At 44.0% G+C, this 24,876-nt stretch overlaps 1 protein-coding gene across 2 annotated transcripts in view; it reads left to right on the top strand.

Moving 5' to 3' along the window:
- ETS1 (ETS proto-oncogene 1, transcription factor) overlaps positions 1 to 24,876 on the top strand; it is a 120,463-nt gene that overhangs the window by 55,183 nt on the left and 40,404 nt on the right. The window contains exon 1 of one of the 2 annotated variants that reach the window (XM_081037656.1): positions 2,739 to 3,150. The exons of the other annotated variant lie outside the window; for it this stretch is intronic. Coding sequence (XP_080893782.1) covers positions 3,069 to 3,150 — 82 coding nt within the window. The 5' untranslated portion in view covers positions 2,739 to 3,068. Of the gene's footprint in view, positions 1 to 2,738; positions 3,151 to 24,876 lie in introns of those variants that run through there. 2 annotated transcript variants of the gene reach the window in all.

Raw genomic sequence — 24,876 nt, 5'->3', positions numbered from 1 at the left:
TGTTTTGCTGGTGGGGAAACTTAGGCTCAAGTGAAAACATGAGTGCTGGGGAATAGAAGCTCTGTTCTGCCATGCGGGACGGAGAACAGACCTAGAGGCAGAGTCACTGACATTTCTTAGTTCATCTTTACCAGCCATAACATATCAGATGCACTTAAACTTTGAATTAGAAAGAGTTGGTGGCACAGTAGAAGCCCACAGTGTCCAGGAAGTTGATAGTCCATCATTCAACACATATTTATTGAGCATCTGCAATGTTTTAGGCACTGGGCTAGGCATTGTTTTCTTAGGATGTGGTAAGACAGACATGGCATCAAAAGTCTTAAGAACATTTAGAAAAATCTACTTGTGTCCTAAAAAGAATAAAATTTTCATTTATCAAAATCGATTAATCAAGTGGGATTCTTATAAGATTTTAATTTGCCAGATTAGTGCTCCTTGTCCCAAGCAAAAGTTCAACAGGAACTGAGGTTAGATGCCTAACTTCTGATAATATCAATATTCATGATTAGCTCACATAGAAGTAACCTTCTTGGATCTCTATGGTGGGCCTTGGCAATCTCCCCAACTCTGCCATTTTACCCAAATCCATTCCTTGACTGGGACCTTCAAACATTTCAAGCTTCTGTGCTTCGGGGCTGTTGTTAGAAAAGGATGATTGACAAGTTGAGTTGTCACTGTTGAAGAATTGAAGGAATGAATCCCCCCAAGTGTTTACAGTTTAATCAGGGAGGTCTCTTTTAGTATCTAACTTGGGTGGTTGGGTGGGTGGGGCACATGTTAGCAGCAGTGTTTGGGCTAGGGCAGAGAAGAAAACTGAGGAACCAACTGGGGAAGAGAGAAAGGACTGGTTCTCAGGAAGCTGCTTTTGAAAACAGAAAAGTACTCATTCTTGAATTAAATTCTTTTTTCTTAAAACAACATTAATAAAACAAAATTCCTCAAAGCAACACTTGATTTGCTCAGTTCTGCTGATGTATTCATAGTGGTTAAGGCAGAAATGGCTGGAGATCCATTTCTTTGCTGCTCATTTGAGTGTGTGAATGTACAATTCATTCATCAGCTGTTTCCCCCGCAGCTTTTCCCAGAATCAGAAATGCCTGTTCTTGTCATCTGGGGGCTAGCATTGTTTTCTCATACCTTTTAGAACCACAGCTGGATTACAACAATCCTTCAAAAATTAGAATTATCCCATACAAACATTTTCCTCTGGGTACTGAAGGAGGGGCATAATTAATCCGAATTTTGAACCAGAAGCTCAAGATTTATTTTTTATTCCTGGCTCCTTCCTTCATTTGCTGTGGGTAATGTGCAAGTTACAAATGCTTCAAGGAGACAAAGCTGGGATTAGATGAAGGTAAGCAGGTGTGTTAAAACTTATCAGAGGCAGAGGTTACAGTTATGGGCAGGTGGTGGGAGTTCAACATATGCTTAGAAATCAGGAAAAAATATTAGAAATAGCTTTCTCTGAGGTTGTGCAGAAAAATTTTACTCAAAGATAGATCTCAATGTATGGTTCTAACTCTACATGGGTGCCGATGTATGAACCTCTATTATCTACTGGTTGATTTATTAATTAGGACCAACTATCTCCACTTATGGTAATCAATGTACCCGTGGCAAATCATTAATTATTCAGAATCATATTGTGCTGTCTGAAGTGTTCTGAAGTTCCAACTGGAACAGGGGCTGTGCACTGTGGTTCTGTCATGGCTGGGAATGATGTACTCCAGAAATTCAAAACCACAGAGCCTTTACATCAGTTTTCTGGTGGTGGTGGTAATAGGGTCGTCAGTTTTATCTAGTCCAGGAGAGTCTGTGAAAGGCAGGACAAAACTTTGGCTAACCGTGATATAATTAGAGGGACAGAATAATAGCTTCCCCTTCCACAACACCATTGCTGTACCTAAAATGAAAGCTTATGGAAGCCCAGGACTGGGTTCTAATTTGGGGGGCCCTGTTCTCAACTCTCTCAATGATACAGCGGAATCCGGGCCTTTGTTTTGGGGTCTCCTGTAGCCTGCCTTGGGTGTGGTGCTTATCAAGGACAGCTCCGTCTTTTCCGAACGATTGCAGGGGTGGGCTCTGAAAAACGGAAGGTTCTCTAGAAACACAGTCCCGATTCCTGACTCATTAACCCGCTGGACTCCAATATTCCTAAAGCCCTTTGAGGACATGGGCTCCCCAGTCCCCTGCGCCTGCTCGCACGCACGCCCCTTCATCCGCATGCCTCATGTCCTGTGTGTCAGTGTTCCTGAATGAATGATGTACACGCACTAGGAAAACTATGCCGCTACCGGGAGGGGGCCTGAGCGGGTGACCAAGCCCTCAAGAATGCGTGGAGCATCAGGGGGACTTTCCTGAAGTGTTTGGGGAGCCTGTGCACGCAGCCTGCTCTCCGCAAGCCCCGCGCGCCCCGGCTAGGGGGCCCCTGCCCTCGGGCTACGCGTCCCGCTCCGTCGCCGCTCCCCGGCGCTCCCCGGCCGGGAGGAGCGGGAGCTGGAGGCCCGCAGCTCCACCCACCTTCCTTTCGCTTTGGGCGGCCGCTAGCGATTGGCCACGGGTGCTGGTCCCGCCCCCAGGCCACCCCGCCCTCGACGCCCCGCCCACGCTCCCCCCCGCGGAGATCCTGGGGGATTTGCTAGGGGGGGGTTGGGGGGGTGGGCCGCAGACCCAGCTCTGGGCTCTGCGCCGCGAGAAACGCCCTAAAGAGGAGGGAAGAGCGCGCTCGAGAGGGCGGGCGGGCGAGCGGCTCCCGGGAGCGGGGACGAGCGGAGGCAGCTGGCGGCGAAGAGGGAGCGGGCGCGGGCGCGGTGGGAGCGGCGCGGCGCGGCGCGGGCGAGCCTGGGACCCCGAGCGCGCGCGCTTTCCCGCAAAGTGCCAACTTCCCCGGAGAGTGCCGGGCGCACCTTCTGGGTGCGGGGGAAAGTCAGCGGGAATTTGAGATTTTAGGGGAGAAAGTCGGATTGCCCCCTTCCCCTTTTCCTTGTTACGAATTCCCATTAAGAGGAAAAACAAGAATAACAGCAAACTTACTACCATCCTGTCGGTCCACCACTGCTGGCACCATGAAGGCGGCCGTCGATCTCAAACCGACTCTCACCATTATCAAGACGGAAAAAGTCGATCTGGAGCTTTTCCCCTCCCCGGGTGAGTGGTGACTGTAGAGGCGCCCACCCTAGCCCTCTGCTGGGGTCCCCGCCGCTTCTCTTCCCCCCACCCCCCACTATTTCTTCCATGCAGTGCTCTGCCTGATGGGGCGATGCTGGTGGCAGCTGGAGAGAGGCAGAGAAGAGGACTGTTGGTGGCCTGAGACCCTTGTTTAGGGGGTGGTATTTATTTTCACAGCTGTGTTTTTGTGAGGAGTGAGAAAAAGCTTATAGAATGTCCAGCACCCTAATTCCTGCTTCTTTATTTTACCAAATGAGCAAGAACCTTCTGGTCTCATTCCTTAACATTGGCGGGAGATAGACATTGCCGCAGAGGACATCATTTCCCTCACCCTGCATCCCCCAGAATTGGAGCCTTGGGCAGTAAGAGCCAAAACGGTGTCTTAAGTGGCTTGTCTTAAAGCACATTTTCAAATGTCTTGCTTTCCTGAGCTCCCCTGTCACATGTCCCTTTGCTTTCTCGCTCCTCTTTTCTGGGTTGAGGACAAGGAGATGGGAGGGCAACAGAAATGATCATCTTAACTTCAGGAAATATCCCAATTCTGTCCATGCAGATCACTCAGTTTATCCATCTTTCTAATCTGCCATGAATTTGTCCAAAGATGTGTTAGAAGAGGGACAACATCCCAACACTAAATGTGACTTTGGGTCTTTGGTTGGAGGTGTTATCCTCCTTTTGGATTTGAAGGATTTGAAGAAGAAAGGGATAGGAAAGAAATTTCATTTTGTCTCAGGCACAGCTTTTGGTGCTAAGCAGTTTAATGGAGTCTGGTCTTTAAGAGTTCCTGGGATAAATGCAGTTTAAGAAGAAGATTTGCTTTCTTTTAGGATAGTGAACTGCCAGCTATCCTTTAAAAGTAGTGATTTTTGGAGGTCAAGGTATATAGAGAGATACAGAGAAAAGGTGATGTGTTCTGGAAAATAATTGCTTTAATGTGCTGCTGTGTTGTATGTGATTGTCAATAAGTTTAGCTTCTGCTCCCCATGGCTAACACTTCTTTTTTTTTTTTTTTTGGCCTTTTTAAAATTTATTTATGGCCTCTGCCATAAATAGTTGCTTATTTTAAATCTTTCTGAATCTGCTTAAACTTTCAACGGAAGCCAAGCTGATGTTTTGTCATTTGGAGGTCTTTCAGAAGAAATGTTACTGTAGACATGGTCACATCCTCTCCTTTTAGACCCCCTAACATTCAACCTCAGTATTGATCATTGGGAAGTGTACAAAGAAGGCTAAGTTGTTTGTTGTCACAAGGGTGACGATGGATGGCGAGAGCAACACTGAGATCACCTAGAACCATAGAGACGTTTCAGTCACTTAGAGCTACAATTCAGAACTGATGTCGCTGTGACAGTTGCATTTGGGGGTTCAAGAAAGCCAGAGTAAATTCTGTTAGTCACAACTGATTCAAATCATATATATAAGAAGTGAAAGGATGGTTCCCAGCAGAGATATAAACTCAACTAATAGGTCTTTCCCTTCAGAATGGCTTGTTTATATGTGTGTTCATGGAGAAGAGACAGATTGGGTCATCTGGGAAATATCGTGTGGATATGTCAGTCCACACACCTACATGGATCTCGTGTGCTGGGAATGAAGAAGAGTCCCTGGCAGCACAGCTTTTAGATCGTAGTAAACAGCTGAAGCAATTTTTTTTTGGGGGGAGGGAGGGTTATTTAATGTCAAATGTTAGAGATTTTAAGTACATTGTGCTGTTTTTTTGATTATTGATGAAAATTAACCCTGGCCATGTAACTTCCCTTAGTTCTTCCATCTGTAAAATGGGTAGAGTAAGGCCTAATGCTCTAGTCACATCTATTATATAATAAGTGCCTTTACATGCCTCTCTTTTTCAAAAAAGATTTACAAAGCATTGATTGTATTTTATAAGCAGGCTTCAATACAAATTTCAACTAGTCAAAGAAATTGGGCTGTCTTCTGCTATTCATTGTAATGAGATGTGATTTCTGGCACTATCTTAGGGAAAATAAAAGGAGAAACTTGAAAATGTATATATAGAATATAATAACTAAGTTTTAGTTAATTTTTTTCTGGTGTTTAGTAGCATATATGTGAATATTATACTCATCCCTCAGACAGGAAAGAGAGAAATAGAGGCACAGAAAAGGTAAGTCACTTACCCAAGAATATGTAGTGAGCCAGCAGCTAAAGTAAAATGAATCCCTGTTTCTAACTTCTCAGTGTATGTTGCTTTGAGTAATATACAAGTTACTTTTGAAAAACTCAGCAATGAAGAAACTTCAGTTGCGACTTAAACTTGCAGGTGCAAGAATGGAAAAAACATTGGCCAGGCTGCCTGCTTTTGTTGTGGGAGGAGAAGACACTGGTTAAGTGGGGATTTGCTTTGCCCATCAGACCATACAGGACATGTGTTTAAAGTTTAACTTCTTGCAGCGTGGCTTTGTGTCCACAGCTGTAACTTAAATATTTGTCAGAATGATTCTTTGGGTTGTTTAGTTTCTTATGTGTGGAGACAGCTAGTTTGGGATCTTATCTGGTTTAAATAATTAAACCAGATTCCCCTCTTTCGCCCTCCCCATTATGTGAGAACCAAAGAGAGGCAGTGGGAAGGCCGGGTGTAGAAACAGGAGTCCTGGATTGTTTGCCCGTCTTTCTGGATAGGACCTGATCAGGAACCTTTATTGTAGATTGAGACCTCACAGGATTTTCGACAGCTTTAAGTACCAAATTAAAATATATGTACTTTGAAATCACACTGGGATTGAATTTTTCTTGTAAGCGTAAAGTGGGATATACTATGTTGATTACAGTGTACAATGGCAGGGTTCTCAGATCTTAAATGGGCTAAAACAAACAAAGCTATTGAATGTCCATGGAGTTCCCTCCTGGTGTGGAGCTTACTGTGAAGGGGTGGAGACTGGGTGCCAAAGCAAATACATTCCCAAGCCGCTTAATTTTTCCTCTCCTTCCCACTCCACCTTCTTGGTGAGGTGAGTGTAATGCCCAAAGAGCAGGAGTCCTAATTCTGAATGTTTGCTCTTTTACAAGAATAAAAGGGTTGGTCCCCCTCTTACCCCAGCAGAGGATGTCCATCCTTCGGGTACCTGTACTGTCCTTAGAGAGAGGAAGAATCTTTTCCCCCCTCCCAGTCCCTTTTGTCAGTCTTTGTATCTTTGTCAGTGTGGACAAAAAGGGAGAGCAGAGCCGCCCAGGCTATTTAGGATCACTTGTTCACTGCGCTTCCAGACCCCCACAGACCACATGCTCCATTAGTGACTAAATTGCCCAGTGGTTCAGAGGTGGGACTCTGGAGCCAGCCTGTCTGGGTTTGAATCCCAGCCCTGCCACTTACTAGCTGTGTGACTTTGGACAAATTGCTTAATCTCTCTGTGCTACAGCTCCTACATCTATAACATGAGTATAATAATTGTTCTACCTCACAGGTTGATATGAGAATTAAATCTACTAATGTGGGAAACATCTTAAAACATGGTCTGACCTATAATAAATTCAACAGTTAACTAGAAAACAAGTCAACAAAATATGACCCTCATCAGTGTGGAATTTTCAGGGGCCCTTGAAATGTTTAATAGGGGCCACCGCTATATTTGCACCTCTTTACTTATAAGAAAAGTAAAGAGAACTTTTTTACCTGCTTAGCTGATATCTCATGCTGATGAAACAACATTCTGTGCTCCAGGGAGCAAACACTGAGGTGGGTAACTTTCGGAGCATTAGAGTATCCCAAGGTCCCCACTGTCACAGGTCAAGGCATGGGAGTTGGTTAGTTGTTTTGCAGTGATGGAGGTGGTCAATGCTACTTCAGAGCCAAAAGGCCACCAGAAAGACTAGGGGGATATTTACAAGGTTGATGGAAAAGTAGAGTGTTTCAATTATGCAGAGTTGAGAAATGCATCGTGTCCAGTTATAAAGTATCTCACATTTTATTTATTTATTTGGTTGGCAGAGCTTGCATTCCTGGCATTTTTGGTTGATTCGTATTCCTGTTTCTTTTTCTTTATTTCTTTTCTTTCTTTTTTTTTTTTTTTTTTGGTTGGTGTAATTTTGTGTGTGTTTGTTTCTTAAAGAGACCAGACCACCCTGTATGAGATCACCTCCCTCTACGAGACAAATCGACCAAACCAGCCGTGGTCAACCTTCCAGAGCCCAGCTTGCTCTGGGCTGCATCAGAATCTCTGCAAACGCAGAGCTGGTTAGTGTAGGTCAGGATTACTCAGGAAAGCCAGGCTCCCTATTTCCAAGAGCACAGCTAACTCTACAAAGGCTATATTGACAGCACAATAAGCCACCTCTCTGGTTTTTGGAAGGAATGATCCATGGCTGTGGTGGTGGCATTCCATGAGTTTGCATTGAAGGTAGATTCTTACATTCACCAGTTATAGGGGTCCTCTGGAGACACACATGTAGTCTGTATTATGTACTTGGCACTTCCACATAAAATAGTGCTGTTACACTCCACACTAACTCTAGGGTGGCAGGAGTTCTTATTTTCTCTAGGGTGGCGGGAGTTCTTATTTTCTCTATTTTTCAGATGAGAAAATGATATTTCGAGAGATGCATAATTTGCTCAAGGCCACAGTGTTAGAAAATGACAAACTGATGAGCTGTTGCAGGCATTTTATGCTTAAAATAAAAGCACTGTGTTATTCATAGAAACTCTGGAAATTAGAAGAGGGACATACAAGAAGGCAGTGATGGTTGTGCTTTGGGGTTTGAAGAGGTGCAGGGGCTCCCGGCCAGCCATCCAGCACTTACGCCTCGTGAGCCTGGGGAAAGGGCCTGTCCGTGCACTGCCTCCAGACCTGGCAGTCAGGTGTGCTGCTTTACAAAGATGCTGGAAGTTTCAAGCAATGCTTGCCTCAGATCACCAAGCAAAGCACCAGGGTTCTTGTTTTGCTAGAGTCTTCCAGATGTACTTCGCTCTCTCACGGGTGGGGAGATGATTGTATTCACTTCCAAGGTTACATCCTTCCCAGAGCCTCCTGATTCTGCTGGTCTTACCTCTTTTGTCATGGACACTGCTCTGCATATCAACTCAACCTGGGGGAACGAGAGACACAGATCAGCAATGAGTTCATTTTCTTAATATAGTTGTAGTTTAATTTTCCTGCTTAGAGACAGGCCAGAGGTACCTACATTTGCTATCTACACAGCAACTTTCTTTTTCCTGACTAAAACTTAGTCTTTTCCAGTCCATTTCATGGGTCAGGGCACATTGTTTGTAGTTATTCTGTCACAAGAGGCAAGGTAAGCCCCAGGATTCCACCTGCAGACCTGTCCGCCTTCCATGGCCCCTGGCTAATAGAGAAGCAAACAGACGCCCTGGCTACTTGTCCGAGGGTAAGGGATTGCCTCCTCTATCATTTTATCCAAATAATTAACATCCTCGGGGTCCATACAGTCACACAGAGAGGAATTTGTATATTAACAACATAGTTGCCATGTTTTTTATCTGACTCCTCCAGAATGAAATGTTGGCTCCATTTATATGCTTAGCCAGAATCTCTGATGGGATTGATTGGTCTCTGTGTTCACAGCATTCTGGGTCTCCCCTTTGCTTATAGCTATTAAGCTCTTCTTAACTCAGGGTCAGGAATGCCAAGACAATTTTCAAATCTATCATCTTTACTTGTCATGTGTCTATAGCTACTTTTTGTTCTTTTTCAGTTGGGATAAAGATATCTTTTTTCATACTATTAGTAGATGTTTTTCAAATTGCGTAAATAGGCTGTTCCTACTTGGCTCCTTTTCTGAAGCCCTGTGCCTATCTGTGTTGCTTTTTTTCTTTTAATTGTGTGGTTTATAGTCTCCATGCAGATACAGAAAGAATTGGTCTGTAGTGTAGGTTGCAGCAGATCCAGTTTCATTGGCAGGGAGCCATGCTTACAGACACATTCAAAATATTGCTGTTCAGGTCATAAATATTTATTGATTATTTGGCCAACTTCATTATATTTCCCAGGTGCTTTCCAGTTTCTGCTGCTTGGGTCCAAGCCTGTCACTGGGCACTTGAAATGTGTCTTCTTACTATGCCGTTAACTTTTTTCAGTTGTCCTTTTCTGTAGCATTTAGTTCTGTCTCTGAAAAAAATTGTAAAATATTGACCCAGATGGTGCTTTAAGACCCAAAGTAGCATTGGAAAGTTTTAGGCTATTGGATTTCAGATCTTGATGGTCTTTAGATTGGGAGAATATATAATTTCCCATCTAAACTGCAACACTTTTGAGAGTATAATGGGTGCCATTACTAATTATGTCAGAACAATAGACAAACAGGACTCTCCCAGCAAACAAGGGTTTAGACACTGAATTTGAACGATAATATTCTTTGTAATATCTATTCTCAATTGCTAATCTTAGGATTTAGACCATCCAAAGTAAGCTAAGAGGACCAGATTAAGAGTTTGAAGCCATTCAAGTGCAGTGTGGTTTTTTTCTAACCATGGGTTATATTTTTAAATGTGTTTTTGACTCATAATATAATATTTCTCAGTACCTGAGAAACAACTAAAAGTCAACCTCAAACAAGTTCACTACAAACATCTGAAACCCCTTGGTATCTTTGGGTAGCTATGCTAAGCTGATGATTTTTGCTTTGCAAGATTCTGCAGAGAAACTAAATTTTCTGTGTGTGTGTGTGTGTGTGTGAGAGAGAGAGAGAGAGAGAGAGAGAGAGAGAGAGAGAGAGAATATGAACTTTTGAGTAGGGGGAAAATGTCATCATTACACAAGTGTAGACAATTAAAGATTTTGTTTTGTTTTAATATTTATCTAAGATGAGAAGTTTTACTGTTGGGATCAAACGGTACACAAAAATAGTTTTTTGTGTCATTAAAGTGGGTAAAATTAAAAAGCAAAAAACAAGCCCTCAATTATTGAGGAGGGGAGGAAGGGAATGGTGGATTCAATTGCAACATCCCTTTTGGCTAAAAAAGAAGAGAAAGAAAGAAAAGAATGATACAAGGAAAAGAGTAAGAAAGCATAAATGAACTAATGAAAGAACAAAAGGAAATAATGAAAAAAGGAATGAAAGAATTTAAGTGATAGTTCATCACCTTTTGGAAAAATCCTCATATGGGCCAACCATTACACTTGGGTAGGAGTTCCAGTCTCAGGTGGTCAGGTGGGTCATCTGGGGTCTGTTGCTCCCTGTCTCTGTATAATCATTTCTAGTAGTTTTAATCCTTCATGGATGGATGGCTAGTCAGGAGAACTCACAGAGAATGTTCTCTGTACTCCAGATGCTTCCCTGGCTAACGGCGCAGGAGGACCATTGTTTGAATTTAGGGAGATATGTGTGCATTGATGATTATTTATATTTTCTGTGCCTGTGGGTCCTTTTTTCCAACAGTTCTGGGCTAGAATAATTTCTTAGGGGGGTCAGCTTCATGGGGAACTTGGGTATTTCAGAAGCATGTGAAGGAGGCATAAGAACAGGGATAGGATTATTTTAGATGTAGAGAACAATGTGCGAAGAATGCTGAAAGTTTGGAGGGAAAGAAAGATTTCCATAAATGTGAAGAAAAATACCTTGATTTTAGGAAGGAAAGAGAAGGAAGTATAAGGCCAGCACCTACGTGAGAGCATTTGGAATCTTAGAGTGAATTTTGCGTTTGAAAGAAGGGAGACTTTAAAAACAGGGTAGTGTTACTATTTTTTTTTTTTTTAAAGCAATGTTATTGAAGAGGCTTATGAGAGGTGATACTTTTTTTTTTTTTTTTTTGTAGCATTTCTTTACCTCCCACTCATACATACTGTTAGTTGTTAAAACCTCTGTATCAGTTAATCAGACCAGGCGTTAAACCTCAAAGATGATGACAGAATCAATCAGGTACATATTTTCAAGGTACAAGTGGAAAATAAAGAGTCTAGCCTAAGCAAGGGAATTCCTAAACCTGGTGCATGTAGACACATGGTTATTGAAATATTTAGGAACTTCTATTCTCAATTAATGACATTTTTGTGCAATCGCAGTTTTTTGCTAGGGTAATTCACTACTTGTTATTCATGTTAAAATCAGAGTGTGTCAAGTTTGATTTTAAAATACCCTCCAGAAAATGCATCACAGGAGATTTTTAGTGGGAGAGTTTCCATGTGATGACTTTTATACTTCTAGTATTTATACATTTAATCTATTTGATAATTCCTTGCCTAAGATTTAAGTTAATTCTATACATTATGCATAGGTTACCTTCTGTCATTGAAATACCAATTAAATGCATGGAAGGTAATGAGAATTCATGAGTGATAAGGGGAGACCTGTCACTGTAGTAGGAATAATCATTGTGTACAGAATAAATAGAGTGACCACTCTGCGGAGCCCGTCACTGGCTGGAGGCCTGGATTCTAATCCTGGCTTTGAAAATGTTTGTCTGTGTGACCTTGGGAAAGTCATTTCTGGACCTCCTGGTCTTCATCGGCCAAATAGATTAACTGGAGAAGATGGCTCTGAGGTTTCTCTTAACACTGACATTTTATGACTCTAGGTAACATTAAAAATAATTAAGGCTTCTAGAGAGCACAGAATGTCATTCAAGAGGTAGGCAAAATGGTGATGTTTTTCCCCTAATCCCTACATTCTGTTCATTACAATTCAATCATTGAGGGAATTTGAGATATATTTGTGAAGGTTACCTTTCTTGAAGAAAGATGTTAGAAATTGTTAGTGGCCTTGCAGAAACTGTACACATTGTCTCAGGGGTGACACCGGACCAGGAGTCATACCTTCCTCTGGTCTCCATCTGTGAAACAGCTTCCTTTTTCCACAAGTCTTCGCTACAGTTGTAGCGGAAAGCAGCTCCAGTGTAGGGTCTGATCTGGAGGAAGGAGATGGAGGTTAGGGGTCTGGGAGGTGAAGCAGCCAGCCCCAGCTGCATCCTCAGGGCTGAGCATGTGGTCTGAGCACTGGGCTTACTTCATCTAAGCTGCCCCTTCTCAGTGCACTGCTCTGTGCATAAACAGTCCCCTCTTGCAGCAGGAATGCATTCTGCTGTGAAAGCCACCCCAGTGCCTCTTCCTGACATGACATACCCAGTGAGTCAAGGCCCCTGCCTCCTGTTTGTACAGAGGGAAGGGCCCAGGTCCGCTTCTTTCTGGCTATTCACGGAATGGTGTCCGCTCGGCAGCCAGTGAGTGCCCCGTCAGCAGGTGCTGGCTGTCCGCGGAGTCAGGGGCAGACAAGGTACCTCTGCCTTGGTTTCCCCAGCCATCCAGGAAGCTGTAAGTGTGTGTGTTGGGGTTTCAAAGGCTGTTGCTGCAGCAGCGAGAGTGTCATCGCCTGCACACAACTGTTACCTGAAAATCATTTTCGTGATGTTATTCTACATTTTGAGAAAGGTCCATCACAGTGACCCTTTTCTTGTAGAAGCAGGGACCTAAGATCAGCATGCTAGTTTTGGGAAAAACAAAACGAAACAAGGAAAACTGCCATTGATAATAGGGTAGAGTTTATTTACTCGTACTTATGTAGGCACATCTCACCTCTACTCATCTTTACCTTTTTGTTTTGTTTCTCTTAGTTAATGGGTGCTAACTTATTAATGTGTTAACTTATTAATGTGCCAAGAACCTCATCACGTTACCCTTATCCCTAATAGCTAAGTATAATTCCAGTTTCACAGATGAAGAAACTGAGAGTTTAAACAACATTCCCAAGGTCACACAGCTGGTGAGTAGAGGAGTTGAGATTCAAGCCCAGCTGTAGCCAGTTCTAAAGTTCCCTGCCTGCTGCCTTCACAATTCTCAGAAATGTTTGGATGCTTGTTGAATTTGGGCAAATACTTAGATCTGTTGGAGCTAACCATTTACCATTCACTTAATACTTGGCTAGGATCTGGTCGCATTTTACCCAAATGTGACTGTGCCACATTTCAGTGTCACGGTAATCTTTTGAGTTGTCAACATTTTATAAAGGGGGAAACTGCAGAGCAGCGATGCTAAGTTTCTTACCCTAGATTATGTGGTAAGTGGCAGAATTAGAACATGGAGCTGGATTTCTCCAAACTCCCTGACATTTTCTTTCAGCCACCCACATTTTATATTTCTTCGATTTGGTGAGTATATGGTGCATTAACTTTAATAAAAATAGTAATTAATAACAATGAACATTAGCTTCAGCTCAGAAGTGTCAACAAGGCACCCTCTTGTCTTTTGCTAGAGATAGATTTCCTCCATGTGTTTTATATATAGTTGGTCCCACGTACAAAAAGTGAGCGTGGAGTGGGCGCACAGCGCTCCATGATGCCGAGCCACGGGCCAAACTTTAAGTGAGCCGGCAAGTTAGTGACTTCTCAAGAAGTGAAAAACAAACAAGCAAACAAACAAACAAAAAAACAACAGGAGTTGCTTCACAGGCTACTAGACAAATAGGTTGACCTTGAACTTGTGAGAAATACATTTTTTTTTAATCTAAAGAGTTTTGTAAAGGATTCCTGTCCAACATCTGTCTTCCTATGTTGAAATATATGGCACGTGCCTCAGTTTACACTTTTAAGCAAATGAAGTTCACTTTAATGACTGGCAGGAACTTCAGGTAGCTGGAGAAGCACTTCAGGAAAAAAAACAAAACCCAAAACTTTGGAATCTCATACTGTATGTTACGGGAAAGAATTGTGTCAAAGAGGCATAAAAGAATTAATGGCATCTTAGGTGAGTGAGTTCTTTTCCTCTGTTAGTTTCTCTTTGGGGTCAGGGTGTTTGCTGTGGCATCAAGGACATGCACTTGGAGTTCAGCAAAGTTAGATTATCCCCATAATACAACGTGTTGTTCCTCAGCAATCAATATAAGTTCCCTCCCCTGTTTTGGTCATTCTGGAAGCCAGAACAGTCGCTCCAAGGCCAAACAGGTTGTTACACTCAAGTATTCCCTTGGCGTGTTGCTGTTTCTTTGGGAGTGAGTGTAATCCGAAGAAGCCAGCGGTGCCCTTGGGGGCCTCTGGATTATTGGGGGAAGAGGAAGTGGGAATGAGAAATAGAGGGTGGCACACCTGATGGCAGCAAAAATTGAGATAATAGTTTTAAGTTTGACATGTTTGAAGCTGGATCCTAACTTTCATGCTTGCTAGAAAAATTTAGGCTTGTAAAGCAAATCTTACTGTGGCTGCAAGTGTGTCTCCTCCTCAAAGTGGGCTTCAGGCTTTTGGCTTTGTGTCCTCCACTTGTGAATAGTTTTGGTCAGTCCCCTGGAGTCCTTGGTTCTACCTTTTCCTGATATGAGCCTTTTCTGTACTGACAACTGGGCAGGTTCACCCATCGGTGGTCTTCCTTTCCCTTCTTATTGCCTGGGAGAGAATCAGGAAACGTGAGTCTGTTTTTACTCTGAGCTGACAGATTATAACCACATCTCTGCATCATCTTTGTATTCTTCTGGAAGAAGGGTGCTTCTAGTGAGCGAGCTGCTCTTTCATTGGGAGAGAGTGGGAGAGTTAATACATTCATGTTTAGAAAGCACTGTGGAGTCACTGGTGATGCCACGAGTGTTATAGGATTAGTGGGAGATACGAGACAGTGGTGATTCTGAATACATACGAACTCGCTAAGGGTGAGTCATGTGCATATGTACAGGAAATGCATCCTTGATTTCACATAAGATCAAGAGTTCAATCTTACACCTTTCTTGCCTCCTAATGGAAACCAAACGTTCTTCAAAACTGCTGGGTGCTTGTTTTTGGTCTCTGTATATATCTGTGTTCAGTTGGGAGGAGTGAAAGAAGTGAAACTCAGATTTATAGAGTACCTGCTATGTGTCAGATGCTTTGCAAAGTGCTTTACACAAACACATCTTTCAAACAAACTCTATTAGGCTGGTGTTTTAATCCTCTTTCCGAAGATGAGAAATTCCATCTCAGAAAGGCTCAGATAATTTCCCGAAGGCCGTAGAGTTTTCAAGTCACAAATTTGAACTTAGATCTTTAATTACAAAGTCCTTCAAACTTAGAATCTGGAGAAAAAAACTTACTAACATTCTTATCAGTGGTTTTGATTCTTGGAACATTCTGTGTGGTGTGCTCTTTTAGGCTCCTCATTATTATCAGGGTAAAGAAGAAAACATCAGTATATCTATAAATATCTACCATTGGGATATGTAACAGAGACAAAGCCAAAAATAATAGTTCACATAATTTCCACTGCATTTTTAAATTCAAAATAGACTAGTGAAAAGTGGCTCACTAAACTTACTAAACTTGCATACAGTGTTGGGGCTTTGGCCCCCATTTTCCAGATTGGGAAATTGAGGAATGAAGTAAGAGCTCCACCCGTGCTTGAGAATTCTCCAGGGAGGGGATATTCAGAGGCACAAGTCTAGGCCTTGAGGCCACTTGATGCAACAGGAATGTTTGTAGAAAAATAAACACACACACGGAATGAATCAATGTCTACATGGCGGACCTGGAGTTAACCCCTGATTTGATTGGAGAATAAAAAAAAGGTATTTCTTTATTTCTGGACTACTGAAGGCCTCTCTTTAGGAGTTTTCTGGCTTTGCCATTCCCTAACCTATACTGTTCTGTGATGGATGGGCTCATGGGAGAAATTTGCAATTTCAGGCTGGCTGCAGTGTCTTCAAAGGATGTTGGGTGCTGGATGAACAAAACAGCAACTTCATTTTTGAAATGAGGTTGGGCCCTGGTGACTTGCTGCTGGATTCACAGGGTTTGATCAGCTGTGCTGCTCTCAGGCATGCTGCAGACGGCCAGTGAGGACCAGGGAGGAGCCCAGTCTGCAGTGGAACCCCAACTGCCTTGCTTTATAAGAAGAAAATATTTTTAGTATTTTTATGGGCAAACCATTCCAAGGAATTAATACTTGAATTTCTCAAAAGCTCGTGCGAGATACACACGAGGTTCCTTCGTGAGAAACCAGTCACAAATCTCTTTGCAAATCTTCTCAATATGTCGATGCTAATGGTGCCTAAATGCAATTCACCTTTTTTTTTTGTAATTGGAACTTGGTTCTTAATATTTGTCTGGTGGATTTGTGTCACGTGTGTGTGTGTGTGTGTGTGTGTGTGTGTGTTTACCATAATCTTAAAATATAGATAAGATGAGACCTGTAAGTCAAAAGGAAGGAATTTACTTCTCAGTTGCTCCATAGAAAGTAATCTTTGTCCCTGAACCACACATCCTCTCATTCACTGTGTTGGTTGTAAGATATCCCTCACTGCAGGCACCCTGGTGTCTTGAAAAAAGTAAGGTCTAGAGGTGAGACAGCCTTATTTGTTCTTTAGGTAAAGTATTTAACTTTTCTAAGCCTTCCTTTCCTAATCCTTACAATGGAGATAATAAAGTGCTTGCAGGGCTATTGTAAGGACTTGAGATAATTCCTGTCAAATAGTTTTTCACTGCCACAGGGTCTTGATAAATGGTCTTTTATCATTATCTTGTGGGCACTGTATTTTGTACAAATGTGCATTGCTGACAGGGCTGTTATTATTTCAGTGGTTGTTAAAACTGTGGTTACTGTTAACCTGGTTACAGAAAATTTTCCACTTGACACCCCCATAACCAAGTGGGCCAGAGCAGGCCCTGTGGCCAGTACAATAATTTCTTCCTCTCACGCATACTTACCAAACCTGAGTTAGGGCTTAGGTCCCATTTCCCGCTCTAAAGCATGGCTCCTGCCATATCAACAAGGTATTTTATTGGAATTGTCCTCATCAGGATACACAGTTATTTAATTGCTGTACTATTCTCCTCTCTGCCCTGGAATCCTCTCCTTTCTGGGCATCTGAGGTTTAGGAGGAAAACTCTACTACCTGTTAATACAACAAGCCAGGAGTGGGACTTGCATTCTCCCAGTTATCACTTCTTGAGCCAGGCTGCTTTCCGTGTCAACGTGCTGTGAAGGGCTAGGTCAATGAATCCATCTGGCAACCTCCCGAAGATAATAAGCCTTGGGACTGAAAAAGCCCACTGTCTTTTCTTTCTTCTCCACACCCTTGTCCCTTTTGTCCGCCAGCCAAGGCCTGTTAGACCTTCCTAGTTCTAGCAGACTTTCCCTGAAGCGCTCTGCAACTGAAGACATCTGTAGGAACTGTGCACCTCTGGAGGATGCCAGTTACCAATTGCAATGGTTGATTTACAGCCAGAATCTGGCACCTAGAAAAGGGGATCCTGTGTCTTTAAACAGCTGTGCGCCAGTGTGTGTAAATGTGCTTGCTAATCCGGTGACTAATTCAGTATATTATAAAGCAGCAATGAGCTGGCTGCCAAGGCAGGGCTGTAGCCCAACCGGAGTGGTGTGTAAAGCTCAGAGAAGTATTTCTTGAATTCTTCCACACCACCCGTCTCTGGAATGGACTCGAAATTTCATCTGTCTGTTCCCCGAACCGGAGTCAGCATTTGTCTTCTCCTGGTTCCCGTCTCCGCCTGCCCCCTCTCTTTTCTCCTCTCTCCCGCCCTCCATTCCTTGGGTCAGTTTATTTACTCATCTGAGGGTGGAGCTGCACTCAATCTGAGTCAGGGCTGGGGAGCCAATCAGGACTGCGCTGGGGCATTCCAGGGGACAAAACTCATAACCCCTCTTGGAAAAGAATTTTCCAAAAGATTCCTTTTGATCACAGTGTTGTGACTGCACCTTTCTCAGTTCATGTCAAATGAGCCTGCCCAGGTGTTTGTTTTGCCAGGAGCCCTGTTCTATCTGCCCTTCTTTTGTCCCCCCTCCCCCATTCCCCAACCCTCAGGGATTGGGAGAAGAACCTCTAGAAAGAGCCAGGTTTGATGGAGACTTCTTTCCCCTGAAAGCCTTAAACATAGACATGTAAAAATGCAAATGTCACTGTACACGAGTGCTTGGGCAGCCTCGGCTAAGAACATCTTTGAGTGAGGGGAATTTGAGGTATTCGCTCATCTCCTGGAGTCTGTGGCAGCCCCTCTCAGTTTCCACATCTGTGGTCTCAGAAGTTTTAGACACCAGGTGTCTGATTCTGGAAATGGACCAGCTTCTCCCACAGTCTCCAGTGAATGGAACCTGTCTGCCATCTCACAGGGCTTCTGTGTGGCAGGCAGAGCTGCCATCCTCTCCCACTCTGCCCTCCGCTAGTGCCAGCCATCCATCTGCCATTGGGGTTCTCCTTGATACCAGATCCCTCCTCTTCTTCACCTTCTACACTGAGGACCTTAGCAGGCTCTACCCTATTCCCTTCCCTCTGGAGCCCAGCCACACCACTGACTCCACCTCAAAGCCTTCTGTCTTATCAGCATAGCGCTCAACCAGAGGTGCAAGTATGTGGCTATTGTCGATGTGCTTTGTTTCCCCCACTGGAGGGAAACTCCCAAGTGAGGGGTCTGTGTCTCCCTGTCACCAAGGTATCCCCTTGGCCCATAGCAGGGGGCTTACTTACTTTTTCTTTTTTAAATTTATTGTGTGTTTTTTTGAGATATAATTCATATAACATAAAATTCACCATTTTGAATACAACTCAGTGGTTCTTCGTACATTCTCAGAGTTGTGCAGTCATCACCGATATCCAATTTCCAGTACATTTTTATCACCCCCAGAAGAAATGCACACCCATTAGCAGTCAGTAGCTCTTTTTGACTGAAGGAATGCTGATGGGTGAGGCTATCCAGCAGGGGATGTGAGGAAGTGGACCCATGTTTCCTGAGGAGCGCCCCCAGCATTCTACCTGATGCCCCAAGCACATGCCTGAGGGAGCTCCCTGAATCTCCCCAGTCTCTAAGGACCTTTTCCATCCCTCTCTCTCACCGGCCCAGCTTGGCTTTATTCTGGTGGCTCACTTGGGTAGGCGCCACTGTGTAGTGAGCTAGTGTTCGTCTGGGCAGAGATAATGAGCGCTTTCCCCAGCTGCATGCAGACTGTTCAGTCTGGAGCTTGGAGCTGTGGTGGCTGCAGTTTCCTAATGGCTTCCTGATGAGGCAGAGCCATTTATTAGGGCGGAGGAGGGCAGTCTCTCCCTTTCCCACCTGATTCAGGCAGGCAGATGGAAAGTGGCTTCTGCTCCCTCCCCCTTTTGCATTGATCACTTTTTCTCTGCTCTCTGCTCATTTGCCTAGCACGCCCATTGATCTGGAGGTTGGGTCTGCCTGGCGACTTCTCAGCCTCTTGGGTTTGCCACTGGGACAGGCACCTGTTGCTGTTGGCTCTGAGCCAGCGCTGGCGAGACTCTGGGGCCACAGTGGGATTGTGAGAACATCCAAATCTAGGCGTTTGGGGCCATTAGGAGAGGCCCATTCTGAAAGGAGAGAAAAAAATCTTCAGAAGCTCAGAAAGATCACAGTGAGGCCTATCTTTCCTGGAACCCTTAGCTCCCTGCCCTCTATAATACTTTTGCATTTAGAACTAGAGCTGCTTATATTGCTTCAGGACATGGCCTTTTTGACTTGGACATATGGCTTCATTAATTAGATGCGTCAGGGTCAACTTCCAGGCCAATGCCACTGATTTTCTGTTCTGACTTTGTCAGTGGGGTTTGTCGTATCCCCTCAACCCCATCAGTGTGTCTCTGTTGCCCTATCTGCAATACCAGCAGGCCTGGAATTGCAATACTTACAGAAACTTTGAATCACATAATGGTGATCTGTTCTCCTTTTAGTGCTTCCTAGTAGATAAAGGTCAGTAGATCACTGAAATTTACTGCTGCCTTCTCTATTTCTGGTTGGGTAGGAGAGCGCCTTCAAATTTTAGAGCTGTTATACACAGTGGTGTCATGCCATTGAAGATGCCATTGAAGGGTATTGAAGATGGCTTGCTTTGCAATCCCTGGTGATCCAGTGGGATCTCTGCTTGAAGGAAACGCTTCGACAGTAGGGCCAGAACGTTGTTATCGAAGACTGATAACCTTCGATAGGTTAGGTAGCACCCCGGGGCTGGAAAATCCCATGGCATGTTTGTTAGATTTCTGGATGGGTTGTTCCTCTGGGGCTCTTAGGAATTTGGGGAGGCGTAGTGTTTGTCTGGAGTGAGGATCCAGAGCATGATAGCAGCGTAGATATGAATAAGCAAACGACAGTGGTGTTGAGGAAGGGGAGGCGAGAGGTCTAGAGTTAATAACCATGTGACCCAAGGCAAGTTGATGTCACCTCCCTGCGCTTCATTTTCTCCATTGGCAAAAGGGTTTGAATTAGATGATGCCTAAGTCCCTTTGAATTCTGTGCTCCTGCGATAGTGTGGGACCCCTGACCGGTGACAGAGCTTGGCTCTTCCTCATCGCTGTGGGGAGCCTACTTTTCATTCATCTTAGTAGCCAGGAAGGAGAACATCCCTCTGAGGAGTTGTTGAAGTTTAGAGCAAATTCTGTCAATTCCTCTTTCTTGCTCTGGCCCTGGATAAGTCTTCATGCTTCATACAACCATTGTAAGGGTAGCAGAATAGAAGAGTGGAGGAAAGTATGAACACACAAGTAGAGTGCACGAGGTGATAGTTTCTGACCAATGCCATAAAAATGGCCAAAGCTGAAGAGATATAGGGGTCAAAATTACAGGTTAGGTTGGTCTAGACAAACCTGGGAGTAGCCTCAGATGATAGGTTTTAGTGGTGAACCTACTGGTTTAGGGAGAGTGCCCATAATCCCTTTGCCACCATCGCTCTAGGTCCCAAGTATCTCCTTAGCAGCTCAGGAAACTTGAGCTGGGACTCTGAAATTATTACCTAAATCCCTTAAAGCTGTAACAGGATTTCTGACTCTTCAGTAGGGACATAAGTATGTTTGGAGTTAGTGAACTGAGTGGTACCTTTATTTCCTGAGTTGTTGAGCATGGAGAGAAAGCCTGCTACTGTAAATTCCACATATTCCATGTTAGGGCAGTGCCATCGGGTTTTGGTGCATTGAGCTGGTGTGCAAATTTTTGAAGACTGTGATGGGTCGGAGAAGGGCTGACTCATGCTCTTGCCAAACACACACTGGGTGGGAAGTTTTGCGTCTTCTCTGATGTCTGCCTAGCTTCAGGGTGGCAGTGTGTGTCTTTGCCTTCTCCCTACTCTTGCCATGTGGCTCCCACGTGGGTCTCTTGAATTACACTGGGACAGACGATTCAGCAGGGCCCTTAGAGAAGGGAGAACTTTCTCTGTTGTGAATAGGGGGTGGGGGAGAAATCAAAGAAGTGGTGTTTTAGTGAAGTACTGGACAAGGTGAGGTGGCCCTGGCACCCACTTAGATTTTTATACTTTGGTGTATTTTAGGTGGTCAAAAAGGTTTCAGTCTCTGCCATCTGCTTAGAACAAAAAATGTGTAAGAGTGTTTGCTTGTCATGGCCTTGTCCATATTATCTGTTATGTTGGTAATTCAAGTTTATTAGACCACCCTATAGATGGTGCGAACTCTGAACATCTTGGCTTCTGCCCTTTTGAAGTCAGTGAAGAGCATGTGGGCGTGGGGAAGCAACACAGGGCGTCACTTTTAACCGTTCGTTGGTTGCATTGGCCCAGCCATGTCCAGCATACGCCTGCTCTGTGCTTCAGCTTTTAAATGATAAAATATTCAAGTGCTTGCTCTGCATGTGGTGACATTACCTGGGATATTTTCAATGAAACATCCTAAGCTAGCTATATGTAAAGGAAGAAAATGATGATGTTTAGGTTTCTTTCTACCTAGTTTTGGTTTTCCAGGAGCAAGGAGGGAAGTTGGTGTCAGAAACTTGCAGGCAGGCGTGGGAAGCTGAAGTGACTCTTCAGGGGATGTCTGTATTAAGCCCTGAATTTCTTACCTCTAGGGGATTCCAGCTTTGCACTTCAGGTGGTAAGGTTGGACTATATCCAGAGTGTGCAGTTGCTGACTCGGGGTTGCCCCATTAATGCTGAGGGCTGTTGGTGGAAACGCACAGTGAACGCGCACAGCAGGATGACTGGCTGCAGGGCTCACTCCTGTGTCCCCACACCTTCATCCCTGGCTCAGGCTCTGTCCATTTTCAGTTTGGTGTCTGTCACAGGCTTACGTGACCATGCTGACCCTCTTTAGTAAGCCTCTAGGAGGATTAAGACTATAGGTAACACAGTTGGGAAGGATTAAAATTGATTGTCACTCCAAAGTTATGTTTGAGCAAAATGTTCCTCCAGAAAATGGAGGAACAGTCCAGAGGGGCTGAGGTGAAGGGGAGGCAGAGATCTTCACTGAGACACAAGGCACACAGGTCTGTGAATTTCAGCTCTTGGCCTCTTTATGCTAGCTCCCAAGAAGTGAGGAGGGAAGTTTCCCATGGAAACACTCTTTTATAGTGCCCCTACATGTAATCAACATACCCGAAAGGACTGTTGTTTCAGGGAACATAGAGTTGACCTCCATCTACTGGTTAGTTTTTCCCTGACAACTCCACCTTCCTTTGACCTCTGTAGACAGAGGCCTTAATTGTGTTGGGCTTTGCCGAGCAGCCGTTCTGACTTACCCCATCTCAGCGCTGGCTGTATTTTAGCAGTAGGCAAGCAAACTTCTTCACTTGCCTAAAGAGATTCTTTATGCTAAGAAGAAACTATGTGAGCCAAAAAGTAGCCTGTTCGTAAGCAGGCAACACTGTTGGTGACTTCATCTTCTTCCCAGCTCCTTGGAGCTGTGCATACTGGGCAGACTTCCAATTCCTCCTGTCTGGGACCCACAGTGGCAGATATAAATAGACCAAGACTTTGTCTGTGGCCATTGTTCTCTAACTGCCCATTGTTTCTGGAAGCAAAGTAGTTGTAGTTCTTGAGGGCTAGTAGTTCTTTCTCTCATTCTCCTCCCACCCCCCTTTTCCTCTTTTTCTCATTGTGCAGAGATCTGAATCCCAGCTCCACCATTTCCCTCAGCCACCTTTGCATATTTCTGGAGCTTAGTGAAAAACTTGAGGGGAGAACGGGCTGCACAACGGATAGATCCACTGATTCCAGTGAAGCTTTTGTTCGAGCCTTTCCCTGATATATTTGTGGTCAAGCCGAGGATATGTGGATCCAATGATAGTTAAGTCAGGAGGATTTGTAACTGGTCAAGCAACTAGTAAATACCCAAAAGGTCTTGATTAATGTGTCAATGTCAGAAGGATGCGTGGCTCCTGGTGTCATGTTATAGGCTCCATACTTGGTCGTTGCCTTTTCAACATTTTTGTTGGGGGCTCAGATTGGAGAAGGATGCTGAAAGCATACTTAGTAAATTGCAGATGGTGCAAAGCTAATAATAGGATGAGGACAGATTCATGATACAAAAACGATCTCTACTCATGGAAACATGGATCAGAACAAGGTAAAGCTTAATGTGTAGATAATTGTAAAGCTCTGCCTGAGGTTAATAAGATGCAGTCAGTGGGTACAAAACTGGTTCAATGTCAGTTCCTGTGGAGAAGGTCTGGAGTGCACTGTGAGTGGCTTTTGTAGAGTGGCTGTTAGAAAAGTTAGTGTTGGTCTGCTGAAGTGCGTGGAGCGGCACGATTAATTCCAGTGTTTCCAATTCCACTCCTGAGAAGTGTGGTGCTCATCAGTGAGTGTTCAGGAGGCTCTTTTTAGGAACATGGGCTTCTGGATGTGGGGGACGGCCAAAATCATATCATTGTGAATGCTTGAAGAAGCCAAAGAATTTTAAAACCAGGACCGAAATGATAACAAAGGGATGAGAAAAAAGTTGAAATGCTGGTAGAGGAGGAAAGATTATTGTACTGCTCACCTTCAACCAATAGAACTACGGTCCATAGATAGAACTCACAAGAAGGCAGATTTTAACTCAGTGTGTCTCATCATTTTAAAATAATTACTGCAGTCCACAAGTGAAATTCAGAAGCTCAAAAGGTGGAGAGGAGCTGAATATGGTAAGTGAGGAGCTGTACGCAAGGACCTTCTGCTGGCCTTTCCAGGAAGTATGGCGGTTGTGTCCCAGGTCCTACCCTATCTCTGATAGTCATTACTCATTTGCAGGTAGTCCTTAATAGATTTGGAAAGTTTGGGTGCGTTATGTTTATAGAGTGTATTGCTTCTGTACCTGCGGTTGGCATGTTGAGAAGATTTGTCCCTTTACTGGGAAAATGGAGTTCCATATTCTTATTTTTCATTGTGGTTTCCCTAGGTTGAAAACAGACAGTTGCACTGTGCAAATGTGTATGAGTATGCTTTTTCCTTCTCAGCCCAGATTTATTTATTAAAAGAAAAACACATCTGCATAAAAAAGCCTTAGAACACAGGAAGAATGTCCACTTTGTTTTTCTTTCTGTAGCACCAAGACATGTGGGGTTTCAGCTTCCTCTGAGGGGTTTTTGAAGACTGGCTTTCATCTCAAACAAGGCTTTTTCCCATTGGAAAAAAACCGTCCTTTTTTGGTTTAAAAATGTATTTGTATAATGTATAAATAAATAAGAAAGTCGAGAGAGAATTTCCTTTTAAAATTTATGGAAGAATGCTGCTTTCTGAACACCATTAATTGGGAGTAGGTTCCTGGCTCTTCCCAGCCCACGTTCACTCTACTGTCTGTCCCTTTATTCTGGTTTAAAATTCTTCAGTGTTCGCTTCCTCTGCTTTTCCTTGTCTTTCCCCACTGTTTCCTGCTCTGCCATCCTCACTGCCAGTTCTAACCACCTTCTTCTCTCCTCCTCCCCCCAAGTCTGCTCCCCAGTGAACCCTGCCCCACTCACCTCAACTCCTCTCCTTGCTCTTAGCCCTTCTTCCTTCTGCTTTTCCCGGGGAGCCTTCAGTGATTGGAGCCTGCACTGGAAGAGGCCTGTCTCTGTGTTTGTTTCCTGCGTGGGAGGGAGAGGCAGGCCTTGAGAAAACAGTTCAAAAGTGCAGAAAAATGTTACCT

This window comes from Rhinolophus hipposideros (assembly GCF_964194185.1).
Source record: "Rhinolophus hipposideros genome assembly, chromosome: 24".
In the NCBI taxonomy this organism is placed as follows: Eukaryota; Metazoa; Chordata; class Mammalia; order Chiroptera; family Rhinolophidae; genus Rhinolophus; species Rhinolophus hipposideros.
Note: the sequence above shows the minus strand (reverse complement) of the source record. Positions and strands in the feature narration are given on the sequence as shown.